This window comes from Lepidochelys kempii, chromosome 1 (genome assembly GCF_965140285.1).
Source record: "Lepidochelys kempii isolate rLepKem1 chromosome 1, rLepKem1.hap1, whole genome shotgun sequence".
In the NCBI taxonomy this organism is placed as follows: Eukaryota; Metazoa; Chordata; order Testudines; family Cheloniidae; genus Lepidochelys; species Lepidochelys kempii.
The window spans coordinates 29,499,366-29,514,265 of NC_136380.1; the positions used below are offsets into that span (position 1 = coordinate 29,499,366).

At 41.7% G+C, this 14,900-nt stretch overlaps 1 protein-coding gene across 4 annotated transcripts in view; it reads left to right on the forward strand.

Moving 5' to 3' along the window:
• The window catches only part of CEP57 (centrosomal protein 57), a 29,246-nt gene extending 14,827 nt beyond the window's left edge, over positions 1 to 14,419 (forward strand). For 2 of the 4 annotated variants that reach the window (XM_073337681.2, XM_073337704.2), the window contains 9 exons: positions 680 to 859; positions 3,036 to 3,157; positions 3,675 to 3,791; positions 6,663 to 6,740; positions 8,943 to 9,047; positions 9,200 to 9,280; positions 10,059 to 10,303; positions 11,094 to 11,238; positions 13,104 to 14,419. In XM_073337681.2, the coding sequence (XP_073193782.1) occupies positions 680 to 859; positions 3,036 to 3,157; positions 3,675 to 3,791; positions 6,663 to 6,740; positions 8,943 to 9,047; positions 9,200 to 9,280; positions 10,059 to 10,303; positions 11,094 to 11,238; positions 13,104 to 13,340 (1,310 nt within the window). In that variant the 3' untranslated portion in view covers positions 13,341 to 14,419. Of the gene's footprint in view, positions 1 to 679; positions 860 to 3,035; positions 3,158 to 3,674; positions 3,792 to 6,662; positions 6,741 to 8,942; positions 9,048 to 9,199; positions 9,281 to 10,058; positions 10,304 to 11,093; positions 11,239 to 12,999 lie in introns of all 4 variants that reach the window. The other 2 variants (XM_073337696.2, XM_073337692.2) reach the window with 2 other exon arrangements.
• The last annotated feature ends 481 nt before the right edge of the window (positions 14,420 to 14,900 follow it).

Genomic DNA, 14,900 nt, shown 5'->3' on the forward strand with positions numbered 1-14,900 from the left:
CTACCCCTAGTTTATATATGCTGTTGAGCTTATAGTGGGGTATCAGTCTTGCACCTTACTATCACTTCAGGTCCAGCCACCTTCTACCTGTATGATCGAATGAGAGATGCGGTCAGCAAATCTGTTGTTGATTATGTTAGTTTAAAGGCAATTTCTGTGGTGCGACTGAGCGCTAGTTCCACTTGTCCTGGATGTCTTCAGTGCAGGTAGAGTTGAAGGAGGGAGGGGGAATCAACCTCACCCAGGAGAGATAGCCAGTGACTCTTGTGATATTGTCAAGGGCCAAAATCAACTTGTGGGTAAAGGGGCCTGGTAGTAGGGGCTGTGCTGTAGAAGTTTCTCCCAAACCTCTAACTGGTTTCAAAACTGGATCGTCTGAAGCAGGTTTGTTCAGGCCAATGCAGTCTGGTTTACCAAGTGCCTCAAGCTCTTTGAAACTATTCAGCTGAGACTGTTTTAAAATTAGTTAGGACCTTGGGGAAATTTCCCCTGTATTGACCAGACTTAAGGGATATGGGTGTTGCATGGGCCTTGGTATGTGGAGGGAGTGTGGGAAGGTGGCAAGAGGAGGGCGTGGTTGGCATTTGTTAATATATTAACACATTTTAAAAGAAACCCTTTAATACTCAGTTAGCTATCTCTTACTGGCATGTAATGAGGATGTCTAATTCAATTATAGCAATATTTTCTGCTCTGAAGAATCTTCAGGAGAAGATTCGCCGACTAGAACTGGAACGGATTCAGGCAGAGGAGAATGTGAAACACCTGAGTAAAGAAACATCTGACTATAAGAAAGTGCTAAATGAGCAAATACAACAGAGGCAGCACTCCAAGACGGAGGTGTCCAAGCAAAATCAAGGTTGGTTCGTAGGTAGCCTTTGCATGGTTGGGGTGCTAACCATACAAACTCCACCCAAGATAGCTGATGGGTTTAGTGTGTTGTGTGGGAACATTCTGCCAGGAATGAACTGTTTGTGTATTGCGCCCACAGAGACTTAGGGCTTGTCTACACTTAAAATGCTATAGTGGTACAGTTGCGCCTTCACCGTTGTGGCATTTCAGCATGGACACTACCTACCCTGACAGGAGGGGTTCTCCCATCAGCATAGGTAATCCACTTCAACCTAGCTACTACTTCTAGTGTACTCAGGGGCTTAGGTAGGCTTAACAGCATTGTTCGGGGTGTGTGGATTTTTCACACCCCAACTGATGTAGTTAAACCAATTTTAATTTCTAGTGTAGGCCAAGCTTTAGGGCTTGTCTACACAAGGAAATTGACTGGAACAGCTATTGCAGAATAAACTATTCTGGAATAGCTCCCTGTGTGGACACTCTGATTCTAGAATAAGAGTGTCCATGTAGGGAGTTATTCCAGAATAGCTATTGCACTTTAAATTTATACCCTACATTATTCTGGAGTAATTTATTCATGGGCTACGTCTACACTACCGCCATAAGTCTACCTACACCACGCAACTCCAGCTACGGTATTCACGTAGCTGGAGTCTATGTATCTTAGGTCGAGTTACCATGGGGTCTATACTGCAAGTGGTCGACATGAGAAACTCTCCCGTCACCTTGCCTTACTCTTCTTGTCGGGGGTAGAGTATAGGGGTTGACTGGAGAGCGATCTGCTGTCTCTTTGGCAGGTCTTCACTAGACCTGCTAAATCAACTGCTGGTGACTCGATCTCAGAGTGTCGATCCTGACTGTAGTGTAGACCTAGCGATATACACACTCCCTTAGTACATTAGGCCTTGTCTACACTGGGAAAAGGTTACCAACATTTTTCTGCATTATTAGAGCTCCGCAAGGGCTGCCAATGGTGGAACGTTTTGATCTTGTTATGAGTGTAGCCTAAATTCAGCAGGATTGGAGTGAGGAGTTGAGTGTTCACTAATGTCCTTGGAGATGAAGAGGTGAAGTCACTCCCTGAAAAACAAATGGAATAATTCCGTTGTGCTCAAATGAAGCTAGTGGTCTGTGATACATACGTAACGGTTCCTGTTATCGTATCTTGTATCTTATTTGTCATTGAGCAGGATTTGCAGGATTCTGATTACTTGCCTAGTTGTAGAGACTGTACATTGTGAGTGCGAGACAATTTACAGACATTCCAGCAATTAGCACCAGGATTTTTCAGATGAAGTGGCCAGACTGATTTCCTCAGAGTAGGAAAAAGAGGTGTTGGTTGTGCCACTAAACTAGAGAACTGTTTTGAAGATGGGTGTGTTTTTTTTGTTGTTTTTTTTTTTAAATCCCAGCTTACTTTTTCTGTTCAGCTATGGAGGAAGGAGTGATGTCCTAGTTCATATGAAAGCTTCCTACAGGTTTTACTCTATTGTAGAGCCCTGTGTGAGACTCTTTTTTTAATCCCAGTCCCATATTGCTCTGCAATACCCACTCTCTCTCCCATCCGCTCTCGTATTGTTTCTTACATTTTTATCCCCCTCCCATCTGCAAAAACCTTAAATCCTGTATGAGAGTCAGATTTCCCTCATGCTACAAAAAAAGTCCAGTTAAAATATATATATATATATATATTAAAAAAAAAATATGGAATTGAGATACAAGTTTTACCACTACAAGAATAAAACAAATCTTGCTTAAGCCAAGTAAAAATATACTTTAACTGTTATAATAGACATCAAATCTTCTCTCTCAAATTTAAGCATTAAAAGTTTTGTTTGTTTTTTAAAGTATTTGCTTGCAAATTACCATAGTCTAGTGTGTTTTTGTTTTTTTTGTTTGTTTGTTTGTTTGTTTTTTGGCTACCCAATCTTGCCCATAACAAAATATGTTTTACCCACTCCCGCTATTATGGCAGCGGGTCCTGTGGGGGACACAGAATCCTAGTCCCACTGCAGGGCTTTGTTCTACTGGATGACTGGTGTCATAGAAGGACTTTTATACTGTGAGCTCTTTTGGGGCAGAGACTTTTCCTTTGTTTTAGAGCAGCGCTTGGCACATTGGGGATGATACCGGAAGCGAATTAACTGACTGATTTCACATTTCCACTTTCTCTGATATCTTAGAACTATCTTCTCAGCTGGCAGCTGCTGAATCTCGTTGCAGACTTTTAGAGAAGCAGTTGGAATATATGAGGAATATGATAAAGCATGCAGAAAATGAAAAGACAAGTGTCTTGGAAAAACAGGTAAATTTATCTGCTAGTTGTACTAGAGAAGTTAATGAATTAAGGTATGATGTTGAGTAATCATTGTAATTCTGGCACCTATAAATGTGATTATGCTGCTTTAACTATCTTTAATCTAAATAAATTAACAATAAAATTCTCTGCTCATATCTGCCAGTCATATTGCAACTGATATTTTGCTTTCTCCTTATGAACACCTCTCTTATTGAAGACAGTAGATGTGCTCTCACAGCATAATACTGAACCAATAAATCTTGAGCCTTCGTTCCCTCCAATGACAGATCCATACCTCTGGGGCAGTGGTTGGCCCTACCTGCAACCCCCCAGCCCCAACTCCTCATCTATAAATAATAATTTCCCGCTTGCAGATGTTTACATCCTTAAAACATTTGCAGAGACTTATCCTAGTTTCCTCATTGCATTATGTGATGCATCTGCATGTTCTCAGACTCAAGGTTTGGATGATTGTGGTGGTGCATTTCTAACAGTTTTTTGCTTTTTCCTTTTCTCTTTGTAGGTCACTTTAGAGAGAGACCGACTTCTAGATCAATCTCATGTTCAATCTAAATTGGAAAAGCTGGATTTGCTGGAACAAGAATACACCAAACTAACTGTAATGCAGTCCCTAGCAGAGGTCTGTCTTTCCTCCTGCATACTAGATCAGATTTGTCTTGGTCATGAGTATTGAGCATGTATTGGTCCTCCGCCAAAAGATCACTAATAGAGCTGAATGTGTGTCCTGCAGGAAATTCTGATATTTTTAACGCTTTTAATGCAAATCAGGTTGTAAAGTTGAATTTTTTTTTTTTATTTTTTTTTTTTGGTATGGAACAAATTCTGAAAATTGTTTCAACATTTTCAATTGAAATGAAACATTTAAACCTTCCCAAAATTGAGAGGTTTCATTTTGATTTGTTTAAAAGACCCCAAGCTCTTCATTTATAGTCATTTCAACATTAAACTGCATTTTCTTACTAGGGCATGTTGCTTTATAGGAGTTGTAGTTTGGGAACCCACTGTATCCATTCGCTCACTGACCAGACTGATGCACCACTAGGGTTACCGCCTGGCTGGTATTTGACTGGCCTGGCCAGTTTTTTTTATGGATTTGCCAGAAAAATAATTTAATATGCCAGGCTTTTTTTATGGTGTGTCTAAAGATTTGCATTATTATCACAGTGCACTGGGATATCTAATGTTAAAAGTTTGTGTTACTTAAAGATGCTGCAGTGTCTACCCACCAGCACACCACATGCATGTATGAGAGGGTCTGAGTCACGTGAGAGTGAGGAGACATGTGATGTTACCAATCTTACCTATATGTGTTCTCTCTTTCAATACTATAAATGGCTCTGGGGGGGGGGGGAAGGTTGCGAAGTTGCCTTGTGGTTGGAGTTTGGGGTTGCAGAGGGATGGCCTTGTTGGGGACCCATCATTTCAAAGGTGGTAACCCTCTGTACCACACCCAGCGTTATCAGAGGCAAATCTTCATTGCATCATGGAAGATGTAGTCCAGCCAGGGAGCTTGGCTCGTAGGAGAGAATGGGGGCTTGAACTACAGTGCCCAGAAGGCAACACATTGATAGGGAAACAGTTTATTTTATGGAACTATTTGAAACTAAACATTTTGGGTTCAACACAACACAATATTCTGATTCAGGTCCAAGTGACCCAAAAATGAAATATTTGTTTTCTTGATGAACTTAGATATTTTGAGGCAACATCTAGTTTTTGGTTTTTTTTTTCCCCCTGTGGAAAATCTGAGCCAGGAAGTTCCGATCAACTCTAGTGACTAAGGCCTTGTCTAGACTACAGAGCCTTTGCTGGTATAGCCGTGCTGGCATAGCCCCTGCTGGAGATACTGTGTAAGACTGGAGTTCGTCTGCCGGCAGCACTACACTACCTCCCATAAAAACACTAGCCAAGTTGACAGAGGCACTCTTCTATAGCATAGTTGTGTTTGCAACAGGGCTTTGCCAGCATAACTATCTCAGCTAGGGAGTGTGAAACTTCATTGACTTTAATACATAAAACAGGCTCTTAGTTTTCCAGTGACTTTGCAAGACACTAAAAATCAGACTGAATAGAGAAACTGGATGTGTGGTTTATTACAACAATCTCTAATCCATTAACAAACTCCTCCCCCCACCACAACCCCCCTTCTCTCCCATTTCTTTCCCCCTATGTCTGGTGCGGTGCCAAACAACCTGTCCCACCTTGTCTTTAGCTGTGACAGTGGGAGTACCTTTCCCAGACCTGAAGAAGAGCTCTGTGTAAGCTCGAAAGCTTGTCTCTCTCACTAACAAAAGTTGGTCCAATAGAAGATATTACCTCGCACACCTTTTATTCTCTAGTGTCCTGGGACCAACGCAGCTACAACAATACTGCATAGACTTAGTAATGCACATAACTCTGTTGGGGCAAAATGTAATATTTAAAAAAAACTAACAAATATGCTTCCATTTATATACATATCAATTGGAATACGTTTTTGTTTTTTTTCTGAAGACAGTTTGATTTTGGATTATATTAGGGTGCAGTGTTTAATCTTTGTGAAGGTTAGGTCATGTTCTAGAGCAGGGTGGGCAAACTTTTTGGCCCAAGGGCCACATCGGGGTTGTGAAACTGTATGGAGGGATGGGTAGGGAAGGCTGTGCCTCCCCAAACAGCCTGGCCCCTCCCACTTTCCACCCCCTGACTGCCCCCTCAGAATCCCCGACCCATCCAACCCCCCCTGCTCTCTGTCCCCTGACTGCCCTGACCCCTATCCACACCCCCACTTCTAACCACCCCCCAGGACTCCCAGGCCTATCCAATCGCCCCTGTTCCCAGTCCCCTGGTTTTTTACTTAGAAATATCAGGAATGTGAAGTCTGGTCTTTTCTGGCTTTGCTAGAAAACCACTTGGATGTCTCTTATGGATTTTTGACCTCTGTCGTTAATTTATGGTCAGGATGTTCAAAGACCTCCATTGTCACAAATGTTTGAGGCATTTTTGTTACAGATGTTGAAAATAAACCCAAAATATGTTTGTTTTCATTCTAACTTGTACAGTATCTGACATAAACAAATTGTTAGTTCTTTAGCTGTCTCTTTGGCCTGAGACACTGGACAATACTTAAATTTTAATGTAAAAAACCATGTTAAATCATTTTTAGGCCTTTTATGTATTTTTAAAGGAGGGCAGTCACCTCATTTTTTCCTCTTTGTAGGTTATACCCTTCACTAACTTGCTCTAGACTTTCAGGCATTGTAATTAATGTCTTATTGAAATAAACATGGGAAAATCCAGTGTGTTCACCTTTAAATATTCAGGCCTGCTTGTACTTGTTAAAGACAGATGAGACTCATCAACAGTTCTTCTGAATCTGAAGGGAATGTTCAGTCTAAAACAATGCACTGAACTATTAGTTTTAATTTTGTTCACGTTTCTGTTTTAAGACTTCAGAAAAAAGGAACCAGGCATTCCATCAGTAACAACATTTTTCTTATTGAATTTCAATTAGAAAAAAATGAGAGAACTGGAACAGAAGCTCAAAGAGGAGGAACATGCAAGGAAGCTTGTGCAGGACAAGGCAGCTGAGGTAACCAGCACGTTATCTTTCCTGCTATTTTACTGTGTGTTGCAAGTAGCTCGCTCTCTTATTAAACTTTCATTTAAGCTCACTGATAGGGTCTCTAATGTGCAATGTAATGAAGAGCTTGTTGCAGTCTGGCTGGTGATGGAATCCAAGAACACCAAAGGCACCAGTTTCTCTTCTTGCCTGTTCTTTTGCATGAAATGGTGGAAAACTCTCTCTGGCAGAGCTAGGAATTGGGGAAGGGTGAAATTTTGTGACTTCCCCAGTCCTGTCAAAAAGAGGCTGTCTGGTAAATTATAGTTTACTATAAAAACACAAACTTAAAGTCTGGTGTTTCCTTCAGATAATCTCCAGATGGTATCCTCATCATCCTATTACCAGATCTGGCCAGTGCACCCAGTTAACTGGATGGCTTTCAACTCCAGCTAAATAAAACTCAGTGGACTGGGAGGAGCTTTTCTTCATTCAAAGCTTCCAAATGGTCTATTGTCCCGTTCCTTTCCAAGGCTTCCTCGCATGCTTTTACATGCTTCTTCCTCAAGCCCTTTTTTCCCCTAGGAAAGATCAGGACTGCTGCTCTTCCTGAGTCTCCACATTGGCAGACATTTGAAACCCATCCTACCCTCTCCTATCCAGACTGAGGAAGACAGGCTTTTTATACCAAGCATGCTTTAACAGCCTGCCGTTCCCAAGGTTACCGAATTATAAGTCCCAAAGAAAGCACTTTTGTGTTTAGTAGATACCACATCACAGGACTCAGCTGAGTTAGCTTTGTTTGGTTCTGCTCTGAAAAGTTTAATAGAAAATGATTGACTCCCTAAGGGTGACTGTATAAATAGCATGGTGGAGGTTCCATGTTTGTGTCAGAATCCATATGGCATTTGCTCAGTGTCCAAGTAAGAGTGTTGTTTTTTCAACTGCTAACCCTACAGACTCAACCTGGACTCAGCGTAAAGCTGAATTCTTTCCTTTTCACGCATCCTTGGGGGCCATAATAAGCATCAGTTACATGGATACAGCTGTATTTGAAGGCTATTATAGTTGGATGGTTATAACTAAAGGCAGAATTTGGCCTGCATCTTATTAGTGGGACTCGTTAATGGTGATGGGGGGGAGGGGAATCCAGGGCTACCATTCAGCAGTTTAGGGAGATGTTGGCACAGTTAACAGGGAATCCCACCATTCAAAATCTTTTCAGAACACAACTATGCTTTAAGTAGATCAAGGAAAAAAATTGAGTCAACACTTTACAATAACTATCAATGTGTAGAGGACAAAAGGATACCATCAAACCAGGAGTGCCTTAACAAGAGACATAAACCTCTCGGGCCAATGACCTTTTTAGCTTCGGTGCCATGTACATCATTAGCACACAGAGGATTATTTATTATAGTGCCACAGAAGCAGGAAGGTAACACTGAATGCCAGCACTGATGCTTGTGGAGAGATTGAGGGGTTCTCACACACATCCTGCATGTTCACTTGTGAGATGGGAGTGGATGGCTGGAAATAATGATTTCTAAAGTCACGTCTTAGAGCTTTCGAGGAAAAGAATTAAACTTTTTTACATGGATCCATTTGCATAGTGATAACTCTAAACCTCAACTCTTTCAGTAAAATGCGGAAGGTATTCAACACAAATCAACCAGAGTGGAAGGAACTGGGATGTCCTCAGACATGGCATCATTTACTGAATAGGCAGGGCCAATATTCTGACAGTCAGCAGTGATGTAAAGGAAGTGCATAACTGTACTGTTTCACACTTGCCTGCAGGGAAGTGGCTTGTGGCTCATTCAGTCTCTCATTACGACTGGTAATTCTTCTTTGAGCCAGAATCCATGGTGGTAGTTTAGATCCGAGGTTCTGAAACTGATCTGTGAGCTTGATGTTCCATCCATGCACTTTTCAATAACTTTTTAAGGGGGTATATGAACCAATAAAGTTTTGGAACCACTGGCTAGATGTACTTAGTGTCACTACTGTTGTTGAACATTGCAGTAATACCTAGAGACCTCAACCACATGGGCGTACTGTTCTAGGCATGTACAAGACCTACAGTAAAGGACAGACCCTGCCGCAAAGAGCTTACTGACTAAATTGTTCCTTGGCTGGCCAGTCCCAGACTTCAGGGTTTGGTTGTTTTAGGGTTTTTTTACACTTTCCAGTTGTTTTAAAAAAAAAAATTATAATTCCCACTATTCACAGCTTCAGACAGGACTGGAGACTAACAGAATACTGTTGCAGGCAGGAACACCATCAGTTCCTCCAAAGCCAAGGAAAACAAAGAAGAAAGCCAAGCAGCCAGACAAGGTAGCATGCTGTCATTGTAAATTGTATCGGGAAGGAAGGAGAATTGGGTGGGTGGGTGGGAGAGATCAGATAGCTGGCTATCGCTTTTACTAGAAAGCAGAGGGGGATGGGTTTGACAGCGTCACTTCTAATGACAATTTCTCTCTTCTTAGAAACGCCCTCTTACGAGACATTACCATGCACAGCCCCACTATAGGCTGTGCCTGGGTGATGTGCCATTTGTAGCTGGAAAGGTGAGTGGGATTAATTTTGAATGCCTACAAATAGCAAGCTCTGGAGAATTTTACACTTGGAGTACAAAGTTAGTTCAGAAGACGGTGCTCTGGGTCACAGTTGCCAATGTTCATGTGGACCCCGACTTTCACAATAAGCCAAAAATCAAGCTAAACCCATTTCAAAACAAGGCCAAAATAAGACCATCCCTAAGAACCCCAACACTGTGACTAGATTCCCCCTGCGTGCAGTCTGGGACTGTGGTGGGTCCGATGTGCACCTCTGATTCTCTCCCCGCCTTGCCCCTGCTTGCTGGGAGCCGATTTAAAAAAAAAACAAACTACTAGCCAACAAGCAACTCACAAGCCAATTAAGCCAAAAACAAGTCCAATTTCTGCATTCTCCCCTTCCCTCCACCCCCCCGCAGATTTGGCATCTTGTTTGGTGCTCTCATGACACCTAGGTGGTCAGGCTACTTAACAGTTCTATTTTCCTTCCATTAACTTTTAATTTTCCCTCCGCCTTTCTTGCAATGCTCTGTTCTGTCTTCTGTAACACTGAGCTGGCATGGTCAGAAACATCTCCCCTGCTCTCAAGGCTGCTAGTCAAACACTTTTCACAAGCACTGATTGACTCCTACACAGATCTCTTCTTAAAAATAAGTCACTAGCAACAACAAGTCAAGAAAAAAAAAATCACAATTAGGACTGTTTCTAAATAAAATGTCCTACAATATCTCTCCTGCTCTAGGTTTGTTAAGAGATCTATTCACATCTACTTTACTTTTTTCCCCTTCAGTCTACTAGTCCCAGCCATTCTGTTGGAGCCAATGTACAACATGTGTTGCATCTAATGAAACAACACTCTAAAGCTCTATGTAACGATCGTGTGATCAAGGATGTTCCAACACCTAAGCCGACTGGCAACTCATCTCACACCAGCAAAGGCAGAAAGTCATCTCTTTCGACAGGCTCCTCTGCATCCCAGGAAGAGCTTTCTGAAGTGTTGCTGACTTTGCAGGATGAATTTGGGCAGATGAGTTTGTGAGTCCTGTGATTAAATTACAAATGTGGATGCCAGTGATTTTGGTTTGGTGTTGAGAATTCTCTGGAGGGAGGGCGGGGTTATACAGCCATTTATCCAAAGATGATGCATGCTTTTAGGCAGGAGTGGATCAGGATTTAGCTCTCTTCAATCATGGCAGCCTTTTTCCCCTGTAATGTTGATTAACATTCAACTTCAGTTATTCCTACACACTAATACTGCATGGCTCTTTGTATTTACAAGCAGCAGTTCCAAGGGGTGCACCTCTGAGTTCATTCATAAGACATCAGACAAGTGGCTAAATGTGACTACCCTTTTGTGAGAGCTGCCTTGCTATTCTTTCTGCTAAAATAGTAATCTAGTTATCAGGATCTAAACTACTTTGCTAGTCTCACATATCATCCATCGTAGGAGCACAGACCTGAAATAGCAGCTAATGCAAATGAACCAAGAAAATGCAGAATGGGAAATAGGACTCTCTCCTCAGACTTGACTGAGCACTAAGACTATGGCTATAGGAGGCCACCCATGTAATCTTAAATTAGTAATATTTAGGTCTAACTAATTTTATCAGTTCTCCAGTATAGCAGCAGAGGCTCCATGTATGCATTCCACATGGACAGTGCTCACGAGCAGGAACGTTACAGACGACTGTTATGAAATATATTGAGACAGTTTCTAGTTACTAATAATACGCCTCCCTGGACATGTAATTTCTCAGGCAAGTGGACAAACATTGTAAAGTGGAGAAAATCAAGCCCAAGCTTTTTTTCTGTCTTTATGTGTAAGTGATCACCTACAGCTAGGAAAGCTAATCCAGGAAACACCAACTGGTGGCCTGAAGGAAGACCTGGAGCGGGAACTTGAAGCATTGGTGAGAAGAATGGAGGCAAAGGCAGACCAAATAAGTAAAGTCCGGAAACATCGGACACGGGTAAGTCAGTTGCCTGCAGTTGCGCTGTAAGGCTTCTGTAAAATGATTATTTTGAAGAATCTTTCAATGAAATGCTGCTATAGCTGAATTTGGAAGAAGCAGACATGACCTGCCTTTTGTGCTCGCAGGAGAGCAAACCGTTTGTACATGGGGGAAATCCCACAGAGACATTTTGCAAGTTGTCAAAAGACTTACAACTAACTTATTTTCCTCAGTGTATGTTGGTTTTGGTCACCCAAACTTTACTTAGGAAAAGGTCTGGGTTCCCAGGGTCTATTTTCACTGTTACACTAAATTTTTGGACAGTCCTCCTCCTGCATATGCTGATCTATCTGGTCTTGCTTTATAATTCACATTTCACAAATATTGGAGGGAAAGTTAAAGATAGATACTTTGATGAAAGATTTAATCCCATATCTGATTGATCTTTCTCCGCTCTTCCTTCATTTTACTGACGTTTGCTTTGCCCCAAAGGTCAAATGCAGTATGTCAAGCCTATTCAATATACACTGCTGTGAAGTGTATCTTTGTGTAGTTTTCAGCCCCCTCATCTCCAGCTTTGACATTGCGTGCTCTAGAGATAGAAACTTCATCTGCCTAAAGTCAAAGTGTTGAAGACTTTAAACTGCAGATGTCCTCTGAAATCAAAGGCAGTTGAGTATGTTTCCCACACATTTACTAGATCAGAGGTTCTCAACTCCATGGCCCACCTGTACCACAATAACTGATTTTCTGCATATAAAAGCCAGGGCCAGTGTTAAGCCCATGCCACAGGGGCCCTCGTGAAGCTACATTGCTCAGGCTTCAGCCCCAGGTGGCGGGGCTCAGGAACCTGGGCTTCAGCCCCATGTGGTGGGGCTTTGGCTTTCTGCCCTGAGCCCCAGTGAGTCTAATGCTGGCCCTGCTTGGAGGCCCCCCTGAAAACTGTTTGAGAACCCTAGGGGGCCCCGGACCCCTGGTTGAGAACCACTGCGCTAGATTTTCAGTCAGATGACTGAAAAATTCATAGCCATTAACCTATTCTGCAGAGGAATGTCCATGCCAGTGGAAGAAGTTAGTTTATTAGTTACTCCTATCTAGAAACTGAAGCAGTTGTTGCAGACTGGCAGGCGTAGCAGTGTTGACATTGTATGGCAATATGAATGGTTCTACATGAGTACTGTATGCCCCTGACTAGTAAAAAAATTTCCTGCACCACTGCAGTACTGAGAGTCGCATACTGTCCTATTTACACATCTTTACAGCTGATGCCAATTCTTCATACCACCAGTCTTTCTTTTTTAGTGCTCTTGAAAGTGATACCTCAGGTAGCTGCTTTCTAAGGACAGTGATTGACCTATACAATCTGTATAGGTAAATGGAAAACTTAATTTTTCAGTAATCTTTGGGAAAAGCTGGGCAGTGACTATGTGGATTGGAGACTTAAGTCAGCTGTAGGTCAGTTCTTTCCCAATCGTGAGGACGTGTGGGTAACTCCCCTAGACTCTTAGACGTGTGACTTTTAAAATAGCTAATAGTAATTCAGATCACAAAATCTCTGATTCCACTGGAATCAATCTCCATGTTCTTAAAGGTTTATGCCATTGTGCACTTGGCTATAGGAGTAAGTATTCCAGGAGACTGGCTGTCTTGGTTATAGAGCCTCAGCTTTCTATCTGAGTCACAGGCATCCGATGAAGTGAGCTGTAGCTCATGAAAGCTTATGCTCAAATAAATTGGTTAGTCTCTAAGGTGCCACTTGTACTCCTTTTCCTTTTACAGGCGCAAATGAAAGAGGAGATTTTAATTCCATTGGGAGAAATGGAAGAAATAAGTAAACTGAAGCCAGGCTGCTCTTAACGTTTCTCTCTGGGCTTTCCTTTCAGCTAGAGAAACTCAAGAAAGAGTGTAAGTCCAAAAAGTCTTGTGCTGATGAAACACGAGACAGCCGGAATGGAGTTAGTGAGGTGAAAGTAACAACCACCGTGACAACCAGGGGAAAGGATGCTGGCCCCATCAAAGTGAAACCGGGAGAGAAAAGCCGGAAAAACCTTCAGTTGTTGCGGGACATGCAGAGTATACAGACTTCGCTTCAGAAAGATGACATCAACTGGGACTACTGATTTCTGTACCGGTCAATAGTTTCCTTAAACTCCACCAGTCTGAACTTTACTTCTCACATTTCAGGTCTAAAAGAGATGCCTTTCCTACTGTGTGAAAGAGACTACTGTATACGAAGTGCACTTTTTAAATGTAAACCCCCCATTTTGCATCTGTAGTTCTGATTTATTATGGTTCTAATCCATGCACAACACCGATAGGAGAAAGTAAGCCTCATTTCTACTGTATCTAACTACTGAGTTATATACAACCCTCCATTATCTTCCCCTTTGTCAGCTGTACCCTTCCTTCCAGCCTCCTTCTGCCATGCCTGCTGCAGGATGTTTTATTTCATTGTTCACAGGGGTGGCTTGCTAAAAGGTATGTGTGGTTTCATAACTCTCTTCCTGTTGAATTCTTCTGTACAGGGCTGCTTAAAGGCATATCACCATTCGAAAATGAAGCTTTAGCCACAAGTCTAAAAGGTGTTAGCAGTTGCTGGATGTATGCACAGTTGCTGTCAGCACAGCCTTTGAGAACATAAGAAAAAGCAGGAGAACCTCATAAGTGTTTTGTTTAACTATCCAGTTCCTGGTCTGCTGTCTTCCATTAGCCAATATTAATTGTAGTGGACACTTCAACTCACTCACAAAGAAACAACAAAGTAATTATCTTTTGAAGTAGTTTTTCTTACCAATTGACTCATTTAATAGTAATGAATAGAGAAATGTGCCTTCAGGATACTTTTTCATTTAAGTGTGATGTGGAACATTGGGATAAAATCTATCATTTACTAGTGCACTTTGGCTGGAGCAGTAAAGCGTGGACATTTTTAATTTGAAAGTGCCTCAATCATGCCATTCAATGCTGGCAGCTTGCTTAATTTTAACTTGAAATATTATTCACTTTGACTTGGATATCTGCTTTTGTAATGGTGCAGGTAAAAGTGCTAAATGACTTGCACACCTCAGTGAATGTTATTTATTATATTAATAATGTAAAGAATTTCATAGTAATGGTGTGTACAGAAGACAGACTCAAATTACCTGTGTCTATAAAGTTTTTATGATTGGAAACCAATAAAATTAACTTGCAAATCTGAGTGAGGTAAGTTGAAATTTCTCTTTACTAACTATCTAGCTGTGCGTTTTTCCTCCTTTGTAAGACTGATACAATTTACTCTTTGAATTGAATATCAGACTGTTTAAAAAAAATCCTGCCCCACTAAAACTCACCTCAAACACTGCCTGAGCAAAGGTGTTAGGGGGCACTAGTAGAGAGGAAGGATAGGTAAGTAGTGAAGATGGGAGCCTGGCACTTGGAAGACCTGGGTTAAATTTCCTGCTCTGCCACAGGTATCCTTTGTAACCTCAGGCTACTCCTTCACTCTCAGTGCTTCAGTTTCCCTACCTCTGAGAGGTATTGGGAGTCTACATATATTAACACTGTGAGGTGCTCATGTTAAATATTTGCCAGCTCAAAATTAGTTGAGATAATGGAAGAATTACTACTCACAGCTAAATGGAAAAAATCAGCCCAGAGATTGTTACTGGGACAGTAGCCAAAGGAAAACACTCCCTTTG